Genomic DNA, 27,780 nt, shown 5'->3' with positions numbered 1-27,780 from the left:
TTCGTTGTTGCTGATTGGGAGTCACACATAAGGAGCATGTTTTTCCTTTGGGTTTTGTGGGTAATTGTTTCTGTTAGTGTTTTGCACCTGACAGGACTGTTTGGCTGTCGGTTTTCTTGTTTTGTTTCGTATAGTGTTTCTGTTATTAAATTCAATGATGAACACTAACTCCGCTGCACCTTGGTCTACTCTCTCTCCTGCCAGCCATTACACAACTAGGCTGTTAGGTTAGCCTATATGTGCTGTGGATTAATTTTCCACAGCACAGTGGAAATGTATCAACTCCATCCCTTAACTGTTCAACCATTGTTGACAACAGCAAGGAAAACACACTTGTTCATTAAATATGTATCATACGTTTGCGGCTTGCTTTATGGTCATATATGCTCTGATTCCATTTAAATGAATAGATTTTCCCCATGTGTAAAAGGCAGAAGGGTGCGTCTGGTCCAGGGCGTTAATGCAGTTCCTCCACTTCATTAACTCGTGACCAAAAGCCCGCCCTGTGACATCATACTTCAAAACAAGGATGCGTCTCAAATATAGAAATGGAATAGTTCGCCACAATCCAAGATCACGTGGATACGGCAAAGCTGTAGAATCAGCGCCCTTGTCAAATTCTTATCTCCTCAAAGGTAGGCTAAGTGTTGATGTAGAAATGACTTTTCAATCAACCTTACAGTGGGGCACATTGGGCATAGGCTATAGCAGGGGTATTCAACTCTTTCTTACCCTACGAGGTCCGGAGCCTGCTGGGTTTCTGTTCTAGCTGATCATTATGTCCGCAGACCTGGGTCTGAATCAGTCCCTCCTGATTATAGGAGAACAAAGAAAACGCAGTGGATTTGGCTTCAAGGTCTGATTTTTGAGGAGGCTATACATTTCGTTTGCATGGGTTATGCTTCATCCTAATTGATTCTAAAGCAGTTGACAAATCAGTTAGATATCAAATCAATGCAAAATCGGATACTTTTTCTTAGTTTAATTCTGAAACATTGTTACAACATTGTAACATAATTGTAACATCGACTGTCGGCTACTGTTGCAATTTGTAATGCATCGCTGCGTGCTCTTGTTCTAAAGCCACCCCTTTTCCATTTTAGTCAACACATGTTGAAGTTGTCATTTTGGCAATAGTTTTTCACAGTTCCTAAAACTATTTTGACCTCGTTGCTTTCCCTTCAGATGTTGTCACTCGTTGTCCTGATGATCCTGTTTCAACCAGAAGAGGCAGGCTCCTCACCTATCTCCTGTTACAATGATCAAGGGGAAGCTGTTGACTGGTGAGAAAACGGTTCTGGGCAGACTGAAGATTGAGCTGATATGACTTCCTTCTTCCCTTAGGTCTGTTAGCTACTTAGTCACAGACAGTGTGCATAGCAAGGTATGGGGTTGCAGGTAGCCTAGTGGTTACAGCATTGGGCAGCTAACCAAAAAGTTGCTAGATCGAATCCCTGAGCTGACAAGGTAAACATTCTTTCGTTCTGCCCCTGAACAAGGCAGTTCAGGGGCACTGTTCCTAGGCCGTCATTGTAAATAAGAGTTTGTTCTTAACTGACTTGCCTGGTTAAATAAATAAAAAATGCTAAAACAACACACAGTACTGAGAATCAAATACTTTCTCTCAGGTTCTATCTCTACAAACTCCCCCATGTTGATCGTGGACTTCTCAACGGCGGACAGAGTTATCTACTGATGGACAAAGGGAGCGAGGGATGGACAGATGGAAACGTGTTGGTGAATGACAGCACTGGAGCCCTGGGGAGGACAGTGGGCCAGCTGTATGAGCAGGGGAAGGTCTGGTTCCTTCTATTATTAATATCAGACCACATTTGAATGAACTGTGAAACTTAAAGGGAAAATCCACTCAAAAACGATTAAAAAAATAAATAATAATTATGAGTTGTCTGTTGATACAGACCCAAAATGTTTTTTCATGATGATGTGGCCGGTGACACGTTGTTTCTTGGAAGTTAAATATCTTGAAAGTTGACTGCTGACATGCAAACCATTTTGGGACTGTATCAACAGTGGACTAATTAAAAAAAATACCAAAAGATAGTTTTTGAGTGGATTTTCCCTTTAAGTTTCACTTGCAACACATAGCAGTATTTACCACTGCTGAGGTTTTATTTTTGGTAGCTGGCCCATCCCTTTTTCTTTGTCACAGTGGAATGAGACAGAATGACACAACAAAATCGAAATGTGGATCTATAACTTTTTTGTGGGTTGTTTCTTTCACTGTTTAATTTTCACTAAGGTGGAATTGGAGTTTTCTTTTCACCCAGACAGCCATGATAAATAAATACAGCATATTACATGTTATCAAAGAACAAACACAATTGGCACTATAACCCTTGTTTGTTTCTGAGTTTAGAGTGTGCAATATGCATGAAAGTGTATATCTTCTGACGATGAGTGTGTGTACTTTCTTTTGCAGAATGATGACATTGCATACATCCTGTACAATGACCAGAGACCACCCGAGGAGGGAGAAAGAGGATTTGGTTTCCTTAGTAGCCGAGGTGGCCACACTAAAGGTCAGGACAATGTAAACCTCAGCTGTATACTGTATACAGGCATTACATTATAATGTTAACCTCAGCACCCAGGCCTCTGGCCAGCTACTCCATTTGTAGCATGTTTATTTTTTATTGTCTGACAAGAGAGTATGTACTGTTGTGAAATGACTCAGTTTTCAATGAGTGTGTTATCTCCCTCTCTCCATCTCAGGTGTTGTCTTATTGGACAAGACACAGGGCTATTGGTTGGTCCACAGCACCCCTCATTTCCCCCCTGTAAAGGAAATAGGGCAATATTCCTACCCAGGTAGTGGTGTACAGAACGGACAGAACTTCATCTGTGTGACCTACCCACTGGAACGCTTTCAGGCCATTGGTGAGACTGTAATCCTGTAAAAGTCATTTGGAATACTATAAATTTACCTTAGAATTCTGAAAAAGTATCTTGGATTATCCACCCTGTTATAATGCATGAAACTGTCAATTGTTTCATGAAGACACAAATGTGTTCTGTTTCATGCTGAGACAGACTGTCTGTGCGTACAACCCGAGCCGACAAGGTGGAGAATCTGTTGACATGCCCTTGAGCAAGGCACTTAACCCTAATATTCTCCAGGGGTGCCGTACTACTATTGCTGACCCTACAAACTAAGTGCTATGTCATAGTCATTCTCCACAGTAATAGTGGGTCTCTGATGATAAAGTACTGCTGCCCCTATCACTGAAAAACCTGCATGCAATGAACTTAAAAATGACAATTAACTCATTATTACGCAACAGTTAATAAAGCCACATTAATGTTGACACAACAATTGTGAACCAAAAATAACATTTGCATAAACAATTTAGGTCATTAGCATTTTAGCATATTGTAGTAGCAAGTGCCACTACAACCTGGCTAGGAAATGGTGCTGTTACCATAGTGACAGATGGGGTTATCCTCTATGGCACTGTAACCATAGAGACCATACTCCTCCCGCTGTGAGATGTTTGCTCTATAAGTTTGATGTCTCTCGTGGAGTTATACTGAACAAAAATATAAACACAACATACAACATGTTTGGTGAGTATGCAGGCCATGGAAGAACTGGGACATTTTCAGCTTCCAGGAATTGTTTACAGATCCTTGTGACATGGGGCCGTGCATTATCATGGTGAAACATGAGGTGATGGCGACGGATGAATGGCATGACAATCGGCCTCAGGATCCCATTGTTGGTATCTCTGTGCATTCAAATTGCCATTGTTAAAATGCAATTGTGTTTGTTGTCCGTAGCTTATGCCTGCCGATACCATAACCCCACCGCCACCATGGGACACTATGTTCACAACGTTGACATCAGCAAACCGCTCGTCCACACAACGCCATACATGTGGTTTGCAGTTGTGAGGCTGGTTGGACGTAATGCCAAATTCTCTAAAATTACGTTGGATGCAGCTTATGGTAGAGAAATGAACATTCAGTTATCTGGCAACAGCTTTGGTGGACATTCCTGCAGTCAGCATGCCAAATGCACACGCCCTCAAAACTTGAGACATTTGTGGCATTTTGTTGTGTGACAAAAGAGAGGCATTTTATTGTCCCCAGCACAAGGTGCACCTGTGCAATGATCGTGCTGTTTAATCAGATTCTTAATATGCCACACCTGTCAGGTGGATGGATTATCTTGGCAAAGGAGAAATGCTCACTAACAGGGATGTAAACAAATTTGTGCACAAAATTTGAGATTGAAAAAGCTTTTTGTGCATATGGAACATTTCTGGGGTCTTTTATTTCAGCTCATGAAACATGGGACCAACACTTCACGTGTGTGTTTATATTTTTGTTCAGCTTAAGATGAGTGTCATTAATTGTGATGGGAGTTCTCAGTGGAGGCCAACTTCAATCGTCCTCAAAGCATTGTCTTGTCTTAAAACATTTTCGATCTCAGCCACAGTCAGTGGTCTTGTATGTACAGGCGTTTGTCTGCTACTCTGTATGAAAAATGTGAAAAGTCATCATACTAATAAGTCATGTTCTAGATTAAGATAGTACTTGTCTTGGAACTTGGTGCCTATTTTTTTATTTTATTTAACCTTTATTTAACTAGGCAAGTCAGTTAAGAACAAATTCTTATTTACAATGACTGCCAAACCCGGACGACGCTATTGAATCACACAGACAGACAAGACAGACAGATTGATCAGTCAATTCATCATTATTTGCTTTACTTTTGACACAATTCCTTGATTGAAATGTTTGAAGTGTTCAGTTGAAGTGTTCAGTTGACATGTATTATGTTTTAAATTGCAGCGGAGCAGTTGCAGATCAACCAGCCCAATGTGTATGACTGTGGTGTCCCTGCTTCCTTGGCCTCTCTGGTGCCCGCACTGGCTGACGTCTGTAACAACAGCCAAGGGCAGATGGCCTATAGCAGCTTACCGCACACCCAACCTGCATCCAATCGCAGTGTGCCTCTCACCTCATTGGGTGGAACCGAGTTCATCAGCTTTGCCAAGGGGAGATCATTCAATAATGGTAAGGAACAATTTTGAAACTATTAATTTGTCATTTTTTTGTACTGTAAGAATGACTATTCATGTCATTACCGTTTTGTCATTGTGATTGACCCAACATTTAACCACAATATCCCCATTTCCCCTCCTCCTGTCTCCCATTAGATCTGTACCACTCCTGGGTGGCTCCCTCCCTCCAGTCAGACCTCCTAGTCCAGTTCTGGATCCGCTCCACTGGCATCCTGCCCTCTGACTGCTCCCTGGGCTGGAAGGTCCTGGACATCCAGCTTATCTCCCCAGGCGGCAGGATCACCTTCAAGGCCTCCAACGACCACTCCAAGTGGGCCGTGAGTACCACCGGGGGTGGGTTGGATGGAGCTGCTGGCTGGGTGTGTGTGGGCGACATCAACCGCAACGAGGCTGAGGAGAAGAGAGGGGGCGGGACGGTGTGTCTGCAGGACGCCACGGTGTGGAAGGCCTATCGGACAGCGGCGCTGGAGTGTGAGATGTGCGGGGGTGGGACTAGCGGGTGTGATGTGGGCGTAGAGGATGCAAGGCACTACCAGGGAGATATGAATCAGTAAGCATCAGTGTGGCACCAGTGTAAAGTTACTAGTATGCACACAGTTCACTGAGCAGCTAGGTTTATTAGCATTATTGAGCTCCGTGAACAAGGTACCCCATAGAATGTTGATTAATAAGGTACCGGCATTAAATTCACTTTTTTTTATGGCAGTTTTGGAGTGTTTCATAAATTGCCATGAATAGAAACATACTTGAAAGGGAAGTGGCACTCCTATAATCATTAAACAATGAGCATTTTGATACATTCGATGTAGTTCTATAAGTTGCTAATGACTGTAGGCAATGTTGATTGTGATCTCAGGTATGTTTTTAGACATTTTATATGTCTAAAAACCTTTTTTTATGTGACAAATGATTAAAAAAAATGATTGTTAAAGTATGTGTAATGTTTTTTCTTTAATTCTCTTTTACATTTTAGTCAAACGTTTGGTGACTTTTTCAGCTTTTAGCTTGAAACAGGCAAAGATACTGACTGTCACCTGTCCAAATAAAGAAAGTACTGTTGTTGCGGGGTGCACAAATATTTTGCATAATGTTCTTCATTAAACTTCCTCATCCACCAACAAGCTAGATACTAAACCACAGTCTGAATCTTTTAGATGTACATCTTTGTACATTTATTTGGTAAGAATAGACACAGCAGAATTATAGCACACATCCGGGGAGTTGCATAGAAATTCCTCATATTGCCGTCACATCAAAATGCATTCATAGAAAAAGGAAATGTATCACACAAAAACAAATGGGGCATATGTAGTGCATAAACATGCCAGCTTATACAGCACTGTGAATGTACATCATATGTACTGTACATTCCAATGCATACATCACAGAGGCTTCATGTCAAATGGCACCTTATTAAGCGCACTACTTTTGACCAGGGTCCATGGGGCTCTGGTGAAAAGTAACACTCTATATAGGGAATAGGGTGCCATTTGGGACACTTTAAGTGGCTCAAGCACCAATGAGAGAAAGGCACTAAACAATCAGTAGCTTCGCCTGGCGCTAACACTTCGTCAAATTACGTTACCCAGAATCCTCTCTCCTCTCCCTGGAACTACCGTGTCTATGCTTCAGCCTTAGTAGAGACTTCAACAGCACTGGGTAGTATGACCAGAGTTCACAAGAGTTCATCAGTTAGGGCCTTCCACAATCTGTTCCCCATGCGCCCTTATGCATACAGGTTTTCCTTCCTACTGGTCTCATCCACATGGGATAGAAGCAGAGCCTTCTGCAAAACCCTCTACATTCAGTTCCTGGACTAAAGCCATTGCATAATGAAACCTTATAGCTGTCAGATCTCTATCAAACGTCAGAGAACATAACAATTAAACATCATTCAGTGATTGGTGAGAATAACTCACTAACCTGGCATGGGTCTTTGAGGACTGACTTTGGGAGCACTGGTTGAAGTACACTTCAGACAGACTTCCATTCCAACTAGCAGCTAAACCCATTCAGAGACCAGCAATAAAGATTAGCTTATGCTGTATTGAAAAGTTTAGCATTAAGGTGCAATGGTAGACATCTTTTCAATACGCACAACATAGGTTAAGAGTTTGTGGGTTGATGTTGTTTTGCCTAATGGTTAGTACTCAAAATAGGACTTCTATATGGGAGTGGCAAGGCTGTATATGTATATGTGTTGTGTCTTACATAAGATACTACCGGAGCTATCATTCAATATGTATGGCACAAAACCCAAGTGAAATGATCATGTTTATCTTTGTAACGTCTTGGCCCATTTGAAATGGTTGCAATTTGGGGCAATTTCATACATTTCCTGTTACTTCAAAATGAATAACATGTCATTCTGACACTTGTTGATTGCTCCTTGTGAACGTAAACACAATCATGACATCGTCAACACATAAAAAACATATGCATCCACAAAGTACATAGTTAAAACATTTTGATGAGCCCCCGTGCTTTGCTATAATGAGAGGCTTCAGTGACTCTGTCTGTCACTTATTCAGATGCATTATGTCATAATGTCAGCCCAGTGCTCTCCCCACCATTCATATTCTTCAAACGCCTTGCAATACTTAATATGTTGTCATGCTGCTTGTATCCACTCTCTATGGAGAAATGGTCAACTTTGTTGTGGTCATGGTCAATTCAAGGAGGTCATATCGCCCAAATACTTTGATTTAATGAAGTTCTTTACTATCAACTCATCTCTATGATGAAACCTGAGGCACATTCCTCAAATACTCAAGATGATTTGGATTCCTCAGTTGCTCTTGGTTACAAAGCTATTCCATTTGGTTAAATAGGAAATTAGATGCCAATGGTCAGAGAGACTTAAGGAACAGCACCATTCACCATCAGTTAAAGATTTGCACTGGTCTTGTTCTCGGTGTATATTTGAAGTAGTATTTATTGCCAACGAGAGAGACATGCACCCTTCTACACTAATGGACTTCCCTGGTGTACACAAACAGGCAGCATATTTATTGAAATGTCCCAGGTAAGAACATGTTCATCAAACAAGTTCAGACAGGTTTCAGGATACATTTTGCTTGAAACTCGGTCAGAATGTGTTTCCACTTTGGAAAAAGATTAGGAAAGACAAGGCCACATCTCACTGAGATATCTGCCTGCATTCTTATCGTGACCTGTCCTTGAGAAGAACTAGCTACATTATGTCTATTTGGGAAAGAGTTGTTGTCAAAAAAACAGTCTCCGCCCCTTGGCTTTGATTCGAGGAAAGGTGGCACTGGTTTCTGTGCTGATTGGTTGAGAGCGAAAAGGGGTGTTGCCTCCTTGTCTGCACAGCAGGAAGTCCACACTAGAGGAAGTCATGGCATAGAAGACGTTTCCTGTGGCAGGGATGACCAACTCTACAGGGCAGAACAAGAAAAGTCATCACTACAATCAATATGAACAGAGAACTGTTAAAGTGACTTCGCATGGTCGGGTTGAGAAATGTCTTTACCTTTTCCCTCGGGCAATAGTTGGATGAGCTCATATCTGGGTGCCTGTTTGGGGTCCTGACTGTGTTTTTCTAAGGCAGAACTGATCACAGTGGGCGTCTTGTCATTGCTTGTCACCTGAGGAAACAGAGAAAAAGAACAACAATACCAGACAGCTTGACTCCTAGTTATAATATCCTGTGTACAACCTGAGGAAATATTTTGGATTACTATCATTAACGGATATTTGTGGATTAAAGTAAATAGTCATGAGTGCAGGGTGCAGTGCAGTGTATAATTTGATACCAAAAAAGGCAAATCTCTAAAAATATGCCATTATCTCGGCTCAGTACCAGTATGCTTCTGTACATATTCCCATCTTGTAAATCCATCCGTATCCTGACAATCCGCATTTCAGGCCCAGACCCTTTGTTGTTATTGGTGGGATTGTTGCCACAGGAGACTGATCGACGATGTGATTTGACGGGAGTGGATGGTGTCAATGCAGACGGGATGGGGTCATTGGTGGGATGGGAGGAGTCAACATCCAGACAGGAAACTGAGGGGGATTTCATATGCTGAAATGATAATAGTGATGAAAATAATTTAAAAAACATACTTACTGATATGACAAGATAAAAAGTGGCTGTTTCGTGAAGGCCAAAGCAAATAAAAAGACACAGAAGAGAATTAAAAGATCAAATATTTTCCTCTTTTAAAAGTGCTCTTCTGTATGTTTTTACGACATGCATTTGTTTTAAAACAATCATATTTGATTACTAGGAAACAGCAATAGTTACTTAGCAATAACTACGAGTATTTGTACCTGAATAGTAATTACACGCTCTGCAATTCTAGCTGGCAATGCAAATATATTTTTGGGAAAGTACGTAAAATAGCTGTAAATATTAGGTCTTATTTTGTAATTACCTTAGTGAATTTGGATAGAAAGTGACAGACGGGGGAGGGGAAGTCAAAATGACTGTCACTGTCAGCAACAAGGCTGGTCCTGGAGGAATTCAGGCTGTAAGGAGGTGAGAGAATCATATCATGTATGTTCATCATGCACCGTAATCTGCATGACAACAACCTACAAAACATCTTACTCAACCCCTGAGAAATACATAGTAAATGTCCAAGTTTGGTTTTCAGCTCTTTCCAATGTTGTATGTTAATTTACCAGCTCTTGTACTGTGTGAGGATATTTTTTATGGAAAAAAGTACGGAGTACTTACCCCCAGACCCCCCCAAGTCAATTCTCCACAACTGTTTTCTTATGGCCACGTTACTACAAATTTGACAGTCAAATATGTGGACACCCCTTCAAATTAGTGGATTCGACTATTTCAGCCACACCCGTTGCTGACAGATGTATAAAATCGAGCACACTGCCATGCGATCTCCATAGACAAACATTGGCAGTAGAATGGCCTTACTGAAGAGCTTAGTGACTTTCAATGTGGCACCGTCATAGGATGTCACCTTTACAAATTTCTGTCCTGCTACAGCTGTAAGTACTGTTATTGTGAAGTGGAAACATCTAGGAGCAACAACGGCTCAGCCACGAAGTGGTAGGCCACACAAGGTCACAGAACGGGACTGCCTAGTGCTGAAAAAAGCGAGGTCTATATAGAAATGGTTTGTCGAGATCGGTGTGGAAGAACTTGACTGGCCTGCACAGAGCCCTGACCTCAACCCCATTGAACAGCTTTGGGATGAATTAGAACACCAACTGCGAGCCAGGCCTAACCGCCCAACATCAGTGCCCGACCTTACTAATGCTCTTGTGGCTGAATGGAAGCGAGTCCCCGCAGCAATGTTTCCACATCTAGTGGAAAGCCTTCCTAGAAGAGTGGAGGATGTTATAGCAGCAAAGGCGGGACCAACTTCATATTAATGCCCGTGATTTTGGAATGAGATGTTTGACGTGCAGGTGTCCACATACTTTTGGGTCATGTAGTGTAGTATAGTTCACAGAAAATGCTGACTGGCCATTCTTTTACAATAGTACTGAGCCCATATAACCAATGTATTTCACTATACATAGTGAAAGGTATCTGCAGTGAATACTACCGGTATGTTGTGTGTAGAGTGTAATAATAGGCCTCATTACTTTGGGCACCGTGTGATGATCACTGTAGGGTTCAGGGTACGACCAGAGCTCGGTTCGCACGGCACCTCAATTTCATTGGACAGTCTGTAACTGCAGACATCATGTAATGTGATTAGCGATCATCAGAGTTGTAGTGTTCCGTTTGAAATAACATGTATGTACAAACTTGAATGGTTTGATTGTAAAATGAATAAAACCAAAAGATAATCACGGCTTACCTTTCTTCTTCATTTAGCGAGGGTACACTTTGGTACCACTGTAGGAATGCCTCGTCAGTGATGAAAACACCGTTTTTACAGGAGGACTGCAGTAGTCGGATCTGAGCTAAAACCTCAAACTCCTGCAAAGAGAAAAACCATTCATTATGAACATCAAATGACTCTCCAGTACTAATGGCACATTATCAGTTGAAATGCTAGCAGTTAAACATGAATATGTGCATGGAGGCACTGCTCCAGAATTCAATACACTGCCACACATTTAATGAGAGGCACAACAGAAAAGCAATTTATGAAGACCATCTGCTATGTTGAGCCAGAGGCTAATGAATTGGTCTGGATCCTGGAATAACTCAACATGTGGACAATGGGTGATGAGGAATTTAAACAGCAGCAGTGCAAAGGCCCTGACCGCATCCCTTACTCGTCTCCTCTTGTCAAAGTTGACGTAGCCGTTCTGAAATGGAGGAACGGGATATTATGTCACTGTCAATGCAACTTTTTGGTAAACCAACTACAAGTTCACCACCAGGGCTTCTGACCAACTTCCTGTTGATGGACACATGATGGGGGATAAATGACTGTATATGAAGGGACTCACCTCTAGTCTGTCTTTGACGGCCGTGTCCAGCATGGTGAGGTCTGTGAGGAAGATCCCCAGGTAGGGTACTGTGCCCTGGGCACTGGACTGTGTGAGAGAGGGGAGGGGTAGAGAATAATGAAAACCAAAAACAGAGGCATGGGGCTTCAGGCTTCCCAGACACAGATTAAGCCTACTCAGTGCATGCTCAACGGAGAAACTTAGTTAAGACCGGTGAATGTACTGTATATCAAGTTGTCCTTACTTAAACATCACAGATTCCTATATTGAAGAACTACCAGCATTGCATTATGTTACATCAGCAAAGGGTTATTTGATGCCCTTTGTACAGTACATTCCATGCTTCTTCCTTCAAGGCAAAATGATAATGAGCTTTGTGAGTGACTTCAAACTCGCTTATAAGAGCACTTACTCCTATCTGTCTCCTGTTGGTCATCTTGCCGTCCAGGTTGGCGAACTTCGAAGTGCCCTCCTGCAAAACACAGACAAACATCTAAGCATGATAATCTGGAACACAATGTAGAATTTAGAACCATGGCTATGTGCTCTAAAACCCTGTGTAGTAACTGGATAGTAACTGGGTAGTAACTGGGTAGTAACTGGGTAGTAACTGGGTAGTAGGCCCTCAATTCCAGACAAACTGAGAGGGTAAGGAAGCAGCTTACTTGGTAAATTATAAAAGCACAGCAGAAGGCAGTGTGATATTTTTCCAAAATCAAAGCCTGGAGTGAAGCTTTCAAATGAAAGCCCCGTCATATGTTTCGATGAATTCCTGTGTGGATGCCTTGGTGAAATTGCAGCTAATGTAAGGTATCGATGCATGCACAACGTATAAACAGTGAATGAAAATGCTGCTAATCCTACCGATTTCCAGACCCCCGTCAGAAACTCACAATGCATCCTAAACACAATACATGTTTAGAAACGGGTGAATTTAGATTGACAGGACGTTGACATTGAGAGGCTGTAACCCCCAGATTAAGCCTTCCTCTGGGTTAAAAGGCATGATTCATGATTCAAAGTGATTTTTAGCCCTGGAGTAGTACTTACTCTGGATCTGTGTAGTGCAACCGCTCTTGAATGTATATGAATTTGAGACGCGTAAACACGATTGGTGTGATCTGTGACGACACTTCACATGAGACCTGTCCTTAGTTCATATTGCTTGTATTATGGGATGTCTGTCAGTGCACTGTGTGTGTCTGTGTCTCCGTGTGTGTGTGTGTGTGTGTGTGTGTGTGTGTGTGTGTGTGTGTGTGTGACATGCGTATGTACATACAGTACATGCGTGTTGTGTGTGTGTGTGTGTGTGCGTACGTGTGTGCAGTAACTCTCAATCACTGTGACTCACCTCTTTCAGCAGCTCCCTGCTCTGGGAGTAGTTGTCCTTCTCAGAGAAAATGTTGGACAGCTCCTCGTATCTCCTCACTGCTTCCCTGTCAGACAGAGTCACATGACAACAACAATGAGCCATGCACCCAAAGAAGGTATTAGGGGCATGGACTGACATTTCTCTGCTGTCTACTAGACCTTACTATAATCCACGTCCAAACGAATCAGCTAGCCATGATTAGTTTAGCTACGATTGGGGAAATTATAACAAGATGAGATGATCAACTGCTGTAGTGTTTTGGAACGTTATATATGTTTGACTATGGGAAAGGATGGTGTTATATCAATGACAATGTGATTCAATTCCTGAGTTTTAGAAATAGCTGTGTTGTTAAAAAAGAAAGAAAAAAGAAGACAGTTATGACAATGATAGTGTTACGAGAATGACAATACTATGAAAACATCTGCAATAGAAGTACGTTTTGCTGTGGTCAAGTGGTCTAAGCTGCTGCCTCCAGTGCATATGTAGCATGAGTACAAATCAGGCCGCCCATTTCAACACACTCTCCTTTTACCTAGAACCAAAAGGGGTTCTTCAGCTTTCCACATAGAAGAACGGGTTCTACCAGGAACCAAAAAGGGTTCTCCTTTGGGGAGAGCCACAGAACCCTTTTGGAACCCTTTTTTCTAAGAGTGTATCGCTCTCTATCCAATAAACATACAAGGACAAAAAAATTAAAGAATAAGTATGTTTTTCTGTTATACCAATCGAAATGCTTCCTCCACCAACCTGTCGGTTTCTAGCCACGTCCTCCTTAGTCTGTGTACAGGGTTACTCTGCAGGGCAGACACGATGGCGTAGAGAGACGAAAAGTTTTTCCTGGCTCTGCATTCCTGTTGAAACACACACAGGACAGCATTGTCTGAGAATACCTGCATGATATCTAGCCTGAGAGTGTGTGTGATATTGTGCGTGTTTCCAAACAAGTTCCTTCACACACACAGGAGCTAGCTAGGCTTTTAGTCGTGAAGGAGAGAAACGTCTGGCAGTGACTCAGCTTGCTCGTGTGTCCATAACAACCTGCGGACGGTGTGTGTGTGTGTGTGTGTGTGTGTGTGTGTGTGTGTGTGTGTGTGTGTGTGTGTGTGTGTGTGTGTGTGTGTGTGTGTGTGTGTGTGTGTGTGTGTGTGTGTGTGTGTGTGTGTGTGTGTGTGTGTGTGGGGGGATCGTGTAAGCAAGTAAGCAAGAAAGTGTATGTGACTGTGTGTGTGGCGTCAGCAGGAACAGCCCTGCTGCAAGCTGCTAATGTTCTTCTAAGTTACAGGATGGCAGTAAAACATCTACTGTGAGCACCTTTATAGAGAGAGGAAAGTATTATGCGGAAAGTCAAGTACAGTGTAGTCTTGTTCATGTTTTGAGAAAGACAGCTTAGTATTCTGCAACCCATTCTCTACCTCAAATCAAAATCCCAAACCCATTGCTGTTGTGTCCTTGAACGAGATATTTAACCTTGAAATTCCTCCAGAGGAATGCTGCTTCCAAACTCAACGGGTGTGTGTGGACAATAAAGTTATTCTATTGTAATGATGACCGGCTGACCTCTGCCACGCTGATCCATTTCTCCAGAAGGCAGGCTCTCTGCTGGCTGCGGAGTTGCGTGGGCCACAGGCACGACGCCATCACGGCATTGGCCAGCCGGTTGAACTGGCGTACAGTGGCCCGGACGGACCAACATACATCCTCGCGGCCTTTCTTGTCTCTCTGAGACCACAGGGAGCCCAGGCAGTGGTACGGGACCAGACGCACAAACAGCTCCTGTTAGGAGAGAGTGGGGGAAGAGGTGAGTGAGTGAGTGAATGAGTGAGTGAGTGAGTGAGTGAGTGAGTGAGTGAGTGAGTGAGTGAGTGAGTGAGTGAGTGAGTGAGTGAGTGAGTGAGTGAGTGAGTGAGTGAGTGAGTGAGTGAGTGAGAGTGAGTGAGGGAGGGACCGGGATTGAGGGAATAAGAGGTAGACAGTGAGTAAAGATTGCGTGAGAGAGAGACAGAGAAAGAGAGAGACACTGAGAGAGACACCAAGAGAGAGAGAGACAGAGAGAGAGAGAGACACCAAGAGAGACAGTCAGAAAGAGAGAGAGAGAGAGAGAGAGAGAGAGAGAGAGAGAGAGAGAGAGACAGCAAGGCATAGCCAGAGAGACTGCAAGTGGCAAACATGTCCAGTATGAGTAAGAAAGGGTCAGAGAGACATAACAATAGAAAAAGAGGAACACAATTAAGACTGTAGTAAAGTGCATGTTCCCATTATCTATACAAGGTTAGGAGGAGTAATAATACTGTAGGGGTCAGAGGTTTAAACCCACCGTTTCTATCTTGGTGAGCTGCTCAGCGATCAGCCCAGCGGGGAAGCCCAGGATATTGGTGGGATCAAACTTAGTGGGGTCAGCAGGAAGGCTGGGGGTGGTCCTATCTAAAAGACAGAGATGATTCAATACTAATCCCAATGCATGTAGGTCTATATTAACTGATACAAATGAAAGGCTTATTCAGTCGGGTTGGCAGTGGAAAGAGACATTAGGGTGGTTGTTACAGAAGCAGGTTCCACCAGATTTGGATGGTAGACAGCAGACAGTGGGAATATAACGCTAAAGATCATTACAGAAAACTACTGGAAACAATTTGGAGAAGAGTTCTCTCCATAGATATCTACGGTTATGCCACCCACAAATCCTCATATAACCTCAGGTTGGCAGTGCCAGGACTGTCATAAACCCAGAGTGTATAGTGACCTGAACTAGAGTCAGGCAGTAGGGCCTGTTCACTGAGCTCCTCTGCCAGTCTGAGGAGGCGACCCCTGATCTCTGTCCCAGAGGGGTCGGAGGGCAGCAGGGGGGCCAGGCGCAGCAGTAGACCAGGCTCTCCCAGAGAGCGGAAGTCCTCAGGATACTCCGACAGCCACATACTGAACACCATACACACTGCTCTGGGAGAGGGAGAAAATATATACAAATGCATGAAGTGCGCACACACACACACACACACACACACACACACACACACACACACACACACACACACACACACACACACACACACACACACACACACACACACACACACACACACACACACACACACACAGGGGTGATATAGTATTAAACTCACCTGTTGAAGGGTTGCCTAGTCTGACTCTTTGTACTTTCTCCTGGTGGATGTTGCAATCTGGAGAAAGAGGGAAGAAAAGAGAAAAAAAAGCTGAATAAGAGACGATTTCTTCAGGGAAACGCAGAAGCATCACAACGTCTCCTTTCCTTCCCTTTCTACAGCACTTCAAAAATGTTTTGTAACACTACATACAACCGGTGTGCAATGCATTGCTTCTGTCTTCCCTACCTGTCGATGAGGATGTCCAGCACCCTCTTTGTTGAAGTAAAGGAGCGATAGGTGGAGAGGAAGATGGTGATGAAGGAGGAGTCTCCCATGGCGAAGGAGTGGAGGAGGTGCTGCACCAGCTTCTCCTCTGTTCCCGCTTTCACACACTGTGAACGAGAGCTGGACTGGAGAGAGGGAGGGAGAGAGAGACAGGGAGAGAGAGAGAGAGAGAGAGAGAGAGAGAGAGAGAGAGAGAGAGAGAGAGAGAGAGAGAGAAAGCGAGAGAGAGAGAGAGAGAGAGAGAGAGCGAGAGAGAGAAAGAGAGAAAGAGAGAGAAAGCGAGAGAGAGAGAGAGACAGAGAGAGAGAGAGAGAGAGAGAGAAAGCGAGAGAGGGGGGGGACATAGAGCAAGAAATAGAGAGATTTATAACAACTTGACCATGACAATTCAGACAAAGATAACGTGTAAGGATGTAAGGTGCAATTATACTGTCATTTCTGTGCAGTGTATAATGCTATGTATTCTCACTGTTGCACTGGTGGGGGCGCCATGCTGTTGCTTCACCACTACATTGTATATCACTCCGTCCTCTTCCTCCTCCAACACAGTAGACTGAGGAAGAGAGAGAAAGAGTACGAGTCAGTAAAATACGGGCATAACTCATACTCTCGCACAAACCTCCCACTGTCACCAAAATCGAGTTATTTGTGCATATTTCAAGTTGCATTGACCTACCAAGTCCAGAGGACAGTACCAAGTTGTCTTCATGGGGGAAGTCTCCCCCTGTGGAATACAATAACATCCAATAAATATAAGTACTGTCACATGACCAGAAGCAGAACCTTAGGTTTTAGCATAAAGCCCCGACGTCCCCATGAATCATATTATGTTATTAGAATTGTACAATAATAAACAGGAATATTTAGGAGTTTCAGAGGGCAAAGCAGCTTAACAGAAAATATCTGAATGGGTTGAAAAGCGAAAAACAAACAAACATGGGTGAAATATTACCAGAATCTGATAAGGTCGTAAGTGAAGTAGAGTACGTCTTAAAACAAAACAATACACAGTAAATTGTAAATGCAACTAAACCAATGGATCACAACATCTTTCTTATGTTTTGGAACACAAACAATACATCATTTCAACAGAAATGATAACATTACATGAAATACACTTGCCATCTGAATACTTGCAAAACAGCTGTGATACTGTACTGAAATGACCTGCTCACAGTTTCACTGAACCATTCCATGAAACAGGCCTACTATGAGTAAAATAGCAAAACATCCTAATGTACCTGGGGGGTAATATATTCATGGATATATCCGTTTACACTTCCACTGCCATTTACACCCACGAAAATGGGATTTTCCATGCTGAAAAATCCATGCATCACTGGTCTGACATCAACAATCCATACCAGTTTCACAAACAGAAGTCCGACTGGTCATATGTGAATCCTTCAACATGTAAACCATAACAACGTCAACACGTTTAAAAGCTATTTAGGGCATTTCACTGCCTCCTTTTGCAGTAACTTCCCCCTTCAGTTGAGATCCAACCACAATAGGATGATGAGCAATATCCAGGTCAACATATAAGTGCAAATCCATTAAGCTCAAAGCAGGTCATATAGACCACTGACCAGACATCACAGTTATGCAACAGCTGCTATATCCTATAACGTGTCTATCAGTTTCCTTTTTTGACATGCTGAGGTGCCTTCTATAATCACCTTCAGTAACCACTTCCTCATTCAAATTAACTGGAGTACCAAAGGCCCATGCTCAGTTATGCATCATTTTCATTCAAAGTGCAAGTATCTTATTTTTGGGCTCCCGAGTGGCGCAGTGGTCTAAGGCACTGCATCTCAGTGCTAGAGGCATCACTACAGACCCTGGTTCAATTCTAGGCTGTATCACAACCGGACGTGATTGGGAGTCCCGTAGGCGGTGGAAAATTGGCCCAGCGTCGTCCGGGTTAGGGTTTGGCCGGAGTAGGCCATCATTGTAAATAAGAATTTGTTCTTAACTGGCTTGCCTAGTTAAATAAAGGTTAAATAAAAATAAAATAAAAATCCATAGTCCCTCTATTATCATGACATAGGTTCAGAACATGTTGCTCTACCTACTGCAGCATGTTTCTGTTGTTGATCTCATATCTGTCTGTTGCTCTTTCTCTTTCCCCCTATCTGTATCTGATTGACATTGACCCAAAAAAACACAAGTTACCTTTGTCTCGACAAGTCCAGACCGGCTACAAGCCTTTAGCTTCTTTGAGAACTTCACAAGAAAGCTACAAACACCATCTTGTCCACTTTCTTTCATCTGCCTTTTTAGTTTCCTATTTCCTCTTTGACCGTCGTTTTTCAATGACCGAGGGATTGTTTGTCTTTGTCTTTCAGTTAGTCTGGCTCTGGGACTTAACACACAAACGCACCTGGAGCCGTCATTAGGTAGGGCCACCCCCTCTGTGTGCCTGCGTCACATGGACACACCCGTAACACACACAGAGATAGACGTATACAAACGTATACACACATTCACTCACTCACTCACTCACTCACTCACTCACTCACAGACAGACAGACAGACAGACAGACAGACAGACAGACAGACAGACAGACAGACAGACAGACAGACAGACAGACAGACAGACAGACAGACAGACAGACAGACAGACAGACAGACAGACAGACAGACAGACAGACAGACAGACAGACAGACAGACAGACAGACAGACAGACAGACAGACAGACAGACAGACAGAGGAGAGGGATGATATAATATTAGACTCAACTGTTGAACACACAGGGGACTCACATAGCCTCCACACAATGAGAAGGCCTGCAGCGATTAGCTGAACAATACCTTCTCTCTTTCAACCCTTCTCTCTTTACAATACTCCTTCCCTCTCTCCCACTCTCTTTCCCTGTGTGAATGACCTACATCTGTAACTAAACCTGTTTGACTACCTCTCTTCCTACAATGAATAGAGTACATCTAGAGGCAGACCTAATTGACTAAACTCATCCTCCATCATCAACATTTCAACAAACCTGCTCTGAGGATCATTATATCCTCTGACACTTTTTTATGTATTTTTTATTTCACCTTTATTTAACCAGGTAGGCTAATTGAGAACAAGTTCTCGTTTACAACTGCGACCTGGCCAAGATAAAGCAAAGCAGTGCGACAAAAACAACAACACAGAGTTACACATGGGATAAACAGACGTACAGTCAATAACACAATAGAAAAATCTATATACAGTGTGTGCAAATGTAGTAAGATTAGGGAGGTAAGGCAATAAATAGGTCATAGTGGCGAAATAATTACAATTTAGCATTAACACTGGACTGATACATGTGCAGATGATGATGTGCAAGTAGAGATACTGGGTTGCAAAAGAGCAAAAAAAAATAACAACATAGGGATGAGGTAGTTGGGTGGGCTATTTACATATGGGCTGTGTACAGGTGCAATGATCGGTAAGCTGCTCTGACCGGTTAATATGTGACATATGCTAATGACAGTTCATAAATGTTCCAAGTCAACTAATAAAGCAGGAAACACGCCCTGTTTACTCAACGGGCTAACGACACTAGCGGGTGAGCACATGTTGACACACAGGTGGAGACTTTCACAGCCTCACAATGATAGACTGGTTCAGGTTACAGCCTGTTAGCACTAGTAGCAGCTAGGTCTGGCTGTTAGCATAAGCAAATGTTAGCATGTTAACCAGGGAGGAGGTCAGAGACCTGGCAGTGTGGTGCCAGGACAACCACATCTCACTCAATGTGAGCAAGACAAAGGAGCTGATCGTGGACTACAGGAAAAGGAGGGCTGAACAGGCCCTCCTAACATCGACGGGGCTGTAGTGGAGCGGGTCGAGCGGGTCGAGAGTTTCAAGTTCTTTGGTGTCCATACCAACAAACTATCATGGTCCAAACACACCAAGACAGTCATGAAGAGGGCACGACAACACCTTTTCCCCCTCAAAAGAAAAGATTTGGCATGGGTCACCAGATCCTCAAAAAGTTCTACAGCTGCACCATCGAGAGCATACTGACCGATTGCATCACTGCCTGGTATGGCAACTGCTCGGCATCAGACCGTAAGGCGCTACAGAGGGTAGTGCGTACGGCCGAGTGCATCACTGGGGCCAAGCTTCCTGCCATCCAGGGCCTATATACTAGGCGGTGTCAGAGGAAGGCCCCAAAAAAGTCAGAGACTGTTCTCTCTGCTACCACACGGCAAGTGGTACCGGAGCACCAAGTCTAGGTCCAAAAGGCTCCTTAACAGCTTCTACCCCCAAGCCATAAGACTGCTGAACAATTAATCAAATGGCCACTCGGACTATTACATTGACACCCCCACCTTTGTTTTTACACTGCTGCTACTCGCTGTTTATTATCTATGCATAGTCATTTTACCCCTGTCTACATGTACAAATTACCTCGACTAACCTGTACCCCCGCACATTTACTTGGTACCAGCACCCCCTGTATATAGCCTCGTTATTGTTATTTTATTGTGTTACTTTTTATAAAAAAAATTTAACTTTTGTTTATTTAGTATATATTTTCTTAACTCTATTTCCTGAACTGCATTGTTGTAAATAAGCATTTCACGGTAAGGTCTACACCTGGTGTATTCGACAGTGGTGGAAAAGTACCCAACTGTCATACTTGAGTAAAAGTAAAGATACCTTAATAGAAAATGACTCAAGTAAAAGTAAAAGTCACCCAGTAAAATTTTACTTGAGTAAAAGTCTAAAAGTATTTGGTTTAAAATATACTTAAGTATCAAAAGTAAAAGAATACATCATTTCAAATTCCTTATATTAAGCAAACCAGATGGCAGCATTTTCTTGTTTCTTTTATTTACGGAAAGCCATGGGCACATTCCAACATTCAGAAATCATTTACAAACAAAGTATGTGTGTTTGGTGACTCCGCCAGATCAGAGGCAGTAGAGATGACCTGGGATGTTCTCTGTTTAGTGAGTCCGCCAGATCAGAGGCAGTAGGGATGACCAGGGATGTTCTCTGTTTAGTGAGTCCTCCAGATCAGAGGCAGTAGGGATGACCAGGGATGTTCTCTGTTTAGTGAGTCCTCCAGATCAGAGGCAGTAGGGATGACCAGGGATGTTCTCTGTTTAGTGAGTCCTCCAGATCAGAGGCAGTAGGGATGACCAGGGATGTTCTCTGTTTAGTGAGTCCTCCAGATCAGAGGCAGCAGGGATGACCAGGGATATTCGGTTGATAAATGCGTGAATTGGACTATTTTCCTGTCCTTCTAAGCATTCAAAATGTAACGAGTACTTTTGGGTATCAAGGAAAATGTATGGAGTAAAAAGTACATTATTTTCTTAAGGAATGTAGTGAAGTAAAAGTAAAAGAAATCAAAAATATAAATAGTAAAGTAAAATAAAATACAGATACCCCCAAAAAACGACTTAAGTAGTACTTTAAAGTATTTTTACTGAAGTACTTTACACCACTGGTATTCGGTGCATGTGACAAATAACATTTGATTTAAACTCTAGCTAGCATAGACTACTAGCCTTTGTTAGCCTTTGTAGCTCTGTTTACCGGCACCTATAAACGCACTGTCTGCACACATATGACTATGCAACAGACAGAAGGAAGGTTGAGTAAATATATGGACTGCAAACCAGTTGAAGAGGATTTCTAGCCTTGGTTTATTCAGCTCAATGTACACAGAAAGAACATAGAACACAAGTCTTTTGGAGATGATTATTTGTGTGTTGTCATTAATGCTAGCCTACAACAGGTCACGAAAAACAGAGAAGCCTTTGTACTGTAGGCCTAAAGTAGCACTGTGCATTCAACTAATCAGGGGGTTATGAACTAGGCTAACAGCACAGTCGCTGTTTCTAAGGGACTGCAGTTGTAAAAGTGAGGCTAGGTCTAGGTCTACTGTAGGTCTACTGTAGGCCTCCTTTTCCATGGTATTGTGTTTTTGTCTCAAGCAGTAGGTCTAAGGTTAAGTTTACCTACAACTCTTCCTGGTACAGTTAGCTTCAGTATAACCACTTAATTGGGACCATCCACATCAACCTCAACCAACCACAATCCCCACATCTCAGTCTGTGAGTGGCGATGGAACAGAGGCACCAATGAGGATGTCTAATATTGTGGCATGTAACAACCCCTACAATGTTTCTGTTCTACCAAATGCACAAAATCTGTGAATCTGTTGGAGTGCATTTTCCCCAACAATCAATACAAGGACTTGGCTGCTCCGCTGTAAGGAAAAGCTGGCTCAGGGAGCAGATGATAATAATTATGGAAGTAAGTGGCTGAGGTTCATTCCATGAGAAACATCTTGATAAGGAAATTTGCTTGACTCTCCTCAGATACTGTATCATTCAAATCTCCCATTTTGTCTGCTCATGTTTACAGATTTTGTCCAACGTTTTCTTTTGTTCGCCCACTTTTTCCATCGTTGCTAGTTTTAACTCAATGTTTATACTCTTTATGTGGAACCTCTCTCATGATTCAACATGCTCCTTGTCTCTATATTTCCATATTTTCTCTCCATAGAGGAAGTACATAATGAGCGGAGACAAACACAGGAAGCAGGACGTGCTGTCGTGACGAGCTGCTATTGTTTCTCTTTCTCTTTCCCTCACAACCCGGCCTCCTCTGACCACTACGATAGGCATTGGTGCAGGGGGGAAAGAGCCTCACAATCTCACCACCTTCACCCCCTGTCTTTACACAGTCTCAAGTTCTACTTCCGTCACTTGTTTGTCAACATCAGACATTTTGGGCTTTGTCCCTTTAAATGAGTATCTATGGTTGTTATACAGTATGAACAAATAGGTACGTGAGCAAATGGGAGGCTATTGTTATGTGAAAACGTAATCCCACCACTGAAACCAATATTGTTGACTACTTTACACAGCAATACAATTGGGGCTCGTAGATATATCCTCTGAAGTTTTATTTAAAGATGCCTATTGTTTTGTTTTTTTTAGCTCCCTTGCTCTCCCTCTCAGGCTCCCACCCCTTCCTCACATCTTTCCCCGCTCTTCTTCTCACGCTTTCATCTGTGCATCCCATCTCTACTCTTTAAAGTGAGCCCTGGTGGTATGCCAGAGCTGCTCTATTTCCTTATATCAAAGTCTTATCTGAAATCTCTTTTAAATCTTTGGTTGATAAGATTGTTTTAACTATCAGGGTCATATCGGCAAGACACTTTGTTTCTTGTTCAGAATGAATATTCAGTAGACTATATGGGTCACCACAGAACTATGTGACAAACTATATGCCCCATTTTAAGATAAGCGGAAATACCAGTGAAATGCTTCCACCAAGCTATACCTGCAAAACAAATGTAGCTCATATCTATGAAACCTGACCTAAAGAACATGCTTCCCTGTGTGGAAAAGTTTCATTGTCTGCAGGGGGGATGGACTGTCATTGTGAGGCCTGACCCCATTGTCTAAATCCATTCACATGCATCTAAGTTTCCCTCAATAAAGAGTGAACAAGTTGCTTGTTTCAATTCCACTTAATAGAATGTCCTCTGAAACCTGGCCTATGATATCTGAGTGGAGATGGTGATGTGGCAGGTGTACAACACACAACACATAGACCCACCGGCTGGTGGCCACCCATAGATTATTTAACACGAGACACATAGTACAGTGGTCATGTCATGTGACACAAACAGAACAAGAGGGAAGTTACCACTGCAGCTGGTGCCTGAGTCAGTGCGACTTATTTTTATAGCCCCGGGGAGTTTCTTGAGACTGCATGCTAAGTGAAGTCAAAGCCAATGAGACGAGCATCATGTGCACTACGAACTAAAGCCAAGTAGCAAGTGTATGAGAGTTAGTCAATGGGAAATGATGGAGTTAATTGATATGTAATTAAGAGACAATCAACTAAATGGCAATCACGCTTTCATCTTAAATTGACCTAATGCGGTCTGCAATTATTGGGTGAATATAATGATTTGTCAAATCAAAGTGATGAAATGACATTGGCCTAAGTGTCATAAATGAAGTAGTATAATACCTCACAATGGAAACAATTATCTGTGTACTTTAGGGTTGAAAAGGAGTAAAACCCAGACATCAGTGACAGAACAACAAGGCTGTGTGAGTAGAGTAGAATAACCCAGAAATTGACTGCCACAACTAGTCTGATAAAACCTTTACAGCCTCTGTCTCGGCCAATGGAACATTAACAAAGGTTATACATCGTGAGAGAAACACGCGTGCTGTCAACCTGTCCAGGTTTGTACACTTTCAAAACAACTAACACAACCCTTTCTGTTTCAGGCGAACTCAACTGGATATAAATAGTGAAGTATATTAGAAAATACATGTAATATGGTCATAAAAGTAATGCTCAAGAAAGCAACATCTTAGCAAAAATGTTACAGTAGTCTACTTGGAAATCTCAAGACATGAGCATTTTATTCAATGCGTGGTGGTCAAACATCATATCATTCACTGGCATGTTTTGATGGAAAGCACCTCCTCTTTAGTGTCTGTCTTTGAAATCAAAATGACCAACCGCATCTGCTGTTTACGCAAGGAACTGGTAGGAGAGCCCAGTCACCACGGTTTCACAGACCACTGCTCTAATACCCTAACCCCCTACCCTGGTTGGTCTGAGGAATGGGATCAATTTTAAAGGGCAAGACTAAGAGGACAACCTGACTTAAAGCTGCAATATGTAATTTTGTGGGCGACCCGACCAAATTCACATAGAGTAAGTTATAGATCTGTTATTCTCATTGAAAGCAAGTCTAAAATGCTGTAGAGCTGTTCTATGTGAGCTATTTCTATGCTTCACTGTCTTCAGTTTCATTTGTTTTGTACACCAGCTTCAAACAGCTGAAAATACAATATTTTGGGTTATTGAAAAGATTTTTCACAGCGGTTTAGATGGTGTAATGATTCTAATAGTTTGTTTTTTCCCAAGCACTGCACAGCTGATTCAAATAATCAAAGCTTGATGGTGAGTTGGTTATTTGAATCAGCTATGAAGTGCTGGGGCAAAAACCAAAACGTGCACCCGGGGAGGCAGGACTGAGTTTGGGAAACCCTGCTCTACACTATACTTGCTTGTTTTGTCACATAAACTGAAAATAGGCAAACTATTAGAATTTTAGCAACCAGGAAATGGCAGAGCGATTTCTGCACAGTGCATCTTTAAATTATATGTCACAGATGTGCTTCTGTATCAAATCAGCCATTTATTGGATTCACCATATCAGGTGAATTTCTTTTATATGAGACCACTGGAGAAAGTTTGTTATATGAGAGAACAAGAAACAGTGCCCCCCATAACTTTACAGGTATTAAAGTGCAACTGCACCTGTATTTCTCTGTCATCACAATGAAACTACTACTGCATTTTAATTGCTGTGAATGAGTTACTTACAGTACATGTTCCTAATCAAGTTAATCAAATATAAAATCACTTCCAACCTCAGAGGAGTCCAGTCCAGTACTGTCAGTCACTTGCCCAGATTGGCTGCTGAGGGGAACATCGTCAGGCGCTAAAGGCCGGTAGCCAATGAGGGGTACATCCCTTGACTCCACCCCTGGCAGGTCCATCCCACCTGTTCGCATACTACGAGGGATCATGGTGCCGACAGCTAGAGACACAAAATAAACAATAGGCACATATGGGGTTAATTGGTGATAATTTCAATTTTCAACTCAGAATATGTCATAGTTTATGGACATTAACCAACTCGGAAAGGCATAGAAAAATAAATACAATAGTATATATACTGTACAATAAAAATAATTGTGTACCAAAGCTTTGGTGGTAGCAGTTCATTTGTTTACATGATGATTTACATTTCACTGTGCCCTGTTCCAGCATTGAATTTGAATGCCAGCTCTTCCTTCCTTTTCCATTCTCCCTCCCTGAGACATGGATTGCCATGATGATGGAAATCTAGAAAACACTGTTACACTGTAGGGCAGGAGGAGGATGTTGACATGTACCACTATATATATACTTAGAGAACGCAGATATTCATGTGATGATGCATTGCTGGTTCACATTAATGAAACTGTGTCAGGACATTTTTTGCCAAGCAAGTGTGGTGTAGGCTACTGTATAGGAATGTACAGCATATGGATATGTCAGAAGACTTGCTGTTCTTGTATGGTTAATGTCATTACTTCAGTAATGATGCTAAAGGTGTTTAAATAGGTGGAACAAACATTTTATGTTTCATCTTTATCTGTATAATTAAGGGTTTGCTATTGTTATTTTATTTTACTGCTGCTCTTTAATTATTTGTTACTTTATTTCTTATTTTTGTAGGAATTTTTCTTAAAACTGCATTGTTGGTTAAGGGCTTGTAAGTAAGTATTTCACTGTAAGGTCTACCTGTTGTATTCGGCGCATGTGACAAATACAATTTCATTTGATTTGGGCTACCTGTTATATATAGCTTTTTGTCTGTGAAATTAAATACACTTTTCTACCCTACATGCACTGTTATACAATAGGCTTATATGGGACACCAATCAACTCAATCACATCATCTTTGGAAACATGGTACTAAACTTTTAAGTGTATTTCAGTCTTAAGGGCATGCATATAATTAGGCCTAGTGTTATTAAAATATATATATTGGTAATAGGAAAACATATCTGTAAATTGTGTGTATATACTGACTGTTAGTTTGTCATCAGAACCAACCAACGGTTATCCAAAGGTCTGAATAACTTCCATTCATGACATTGCTGCCTTTTTGAGGAAGGCAACATTACATGTTGGTCTGCATGAGTGAGTCCACATTGTAACTAGGCTACAGATGGTCACACCCCAATTGGATATGTTCCCTTTCAATTCAACCAACCGATGGGTGGTGCTGTATTGATTTCTCAACAAAATTGTGTTCACCTTCAATCATAGGAAACAAGACACTATAGGAATTAAACGGAATATGATGATAAAGTTTGCGTGTAAAGCCTTCGTTTCTTTAGTAACCAAATACATAAGGTTTAGGCCTATTTATTGAAAGCCATATGATATTCAATGTCACGAGGGCCCTGCAATTAAAGAGATGATGAATATACAAAGTGTCATTCATGGCTGTATCGTATGAACGAACTTACTGAATGTTGCGTGTCCAACTATGGTCAGCTAAATTCCGCCAGCATTGGATATCTGTAGTGTCTGCCGCCGTGGAATATACGGTAACCGGTTAGTGGACGAATGTCGCGCTCATCCGTTCCAGCACCGACGTCGGAAGAGAGTCTCTCTCCCCCTCTATCAGTATCTGTGTCCCCCTCTAGTTGCCTGGCAAGCTTCTATCGGATGATAGCAGCACTGAGCACATTCGTGTGCAGCACACTCCCTCCCTGCTCTCTCTCTCTGTGCTCTGACGGCGCAGTTCCTGTAGACTTGTGCTCAGCGCGTTTAACAACATAGCCTACACTTGTGTCGCTGGCTGAGAGAGGGGGGAAAAGTGGTCATCTCGGAAATATAGTCCATGTGGACTGTGTGTGGTGTACAATATAAAAAATGTCAAGTCATCTATGGGCTCTTAAAATTAGGGTTTAAGAACAAAACCAATAATTCCCTATGGAAATAGTCTATCTGCCACATTTTCTT

The 27,780-nt window shown here is 42.3% G+C and overlaps 2 protein-coding genes across 4 annotated transcripts; one reads left to right on the top strand and one right to left on the bottom strand.

Moving 5' to 3' along the window:
- Positions 1-498: 498 nt before the first annotated feature.
- LOC106581956 (deoxyribonuclease-2-alpha) lies at positions 499-5,979 on the top strand. Of its 2 annotated transcripts, none has more exons than XM_014164544.3 (7): positions 499-635; positions 1,186-1,283; positions 1,629-1,797; positions 2,441-2,540; positions 2,734-2,898; positions 4,816-5,040; positions 5,184-5,979. In XM_014164544.3, exons 2-7 carry the CDS (start codon positions 1,186-1,188, stop codon positions 5,600-5,602), a joined length of 1,176 nt encoding a protein of 391 aa, XP_014020019.1. In that variant the 5' UTR covers positions 499-635; the 3' UTR covers positions 5,603-5,979. The 2 variants fall into 2 exon arrangements, with proteins under 2 accessions (XP_014020019.1, XP_014020009.2); XM_014164534.3 differs by lacking the exon at positions 499-635 and adding an exon at positions 652-856.
- Positions 5,980-6,194: 215 nt separating this feature from the next.
- On the bottom strand, positions 6,195-27,548 carry LOC106581948 (ral guanine nucleotide dissociation stimulator-like 2). 2 transcript variants are annotated; one of them, XM_014164510.3, is made up of 20 exons: positions 27,282-27,548; positions 25,629-25,798; positions 16,885-16,932; positions 16,678-16,761; positions 16,170-16,333; positions 15,942-15,998; positions 15,566-15,759; positions 15,140-15,246; positions 14,383-14,598; positions 13,573-13,676; positions 12,802-12,886; positions 11,863-11,922; positions 11,451-11,537; positions 11,274-11,306; positions 10,850-10,971; positions 10,632-10,721; positions 9,449-9,542; positions 8,872-9,096; positions 8,542-8,656; positions 6,195-8,446 (listed from the first exon to the last, which is right to left on the bottom strand). In XM_014164510.3, the coding sequence occupies exons 2-20, from the start codon at positions 25,785-25,787 to the stop codon at positions 8,274-8,276; spliced, it is 2,217 nt and encodes a 738-aa protein (XP_014019985.3). In that variant the 5' UTR covers positions 25,788-25,798; positions 27,282-27,548; the 3' UTR covers positions 6,195-8,273. The 2 variants fall into 2 exon arrangements, with proteins under 2 accessions (XP_014019985.3, XP_014019995.3); XM_014164520.3 differs by lacking the exons at positions 25,629-25,798; positions 27,282-27,548 and adding an exon at positions 18,384-18,632.
- Between the last annotated feature and the right edge of the window lie 232 nt (positions 27,549-27,780).

This window comes from Salmo salar, chromosome 02 (genome assembly GCF_965601325.2).
Source record: "Salmo salar chromosome 02, fSalSal1, whole genome shotgun sequence".
Classification (NCBI taxonomy): Eukaryota; Metazoa; Chordata; class Actinopteri; order Salmoniformes; family Salmonidae; genus Salmo; species Salmo salar.
The sequence above is the reverse complement of the archived record's forward strand: the minus strand, read 5'-3'. Positions and strand labels throughout refer to the sequence as shown.

Bases quoted from the DNA above. Each gene is read 5' to 3' on its own strand.
- LOC106581956 (XM_014164534.3), top strand. From the start codon at position 779: ATGTCCGCAGACCTGGGTCTGAATCAGTCCCTCCTGATTATAGGAGAA. The intron at 857-1,185 runs GTCTGATTTTTG...CTTTCCCTTCAG, and splicing joins GCAGTGGATTTGGCTTCAAG to ATGTTGTCACTCGTTGTCCT. The intron at 1,284-1,628 runs GTGAGAAAACGG...ACTTTCTCTCAG, and splicing joins CAAGGGGAAGCTGTTGACTG to GTTCTATCTCTACAAACTCC.
- LOC106581948 (XM_014164510.3), bottom strand. From the start codon at position 25,787: ATGATCCCTCGTAGTATGCGAACAGGTGGGATGGACCTGCCAGGGGTG. The intron at 11,538-11,862 runs GTAAGTGCTCTT...TCTCTCACACAG, and splicing joins CCAACAGGAGACAGATAGGA to TCCAGTGCCCAGGGCACAGT. The intron at 9,543-10,631 runs GTAATGAGGCCT...ACCTCCTTACAG, and splicing joins ATCATCACACGGTGCCCAAA to CCTGAATTCCTCCAGGACCA.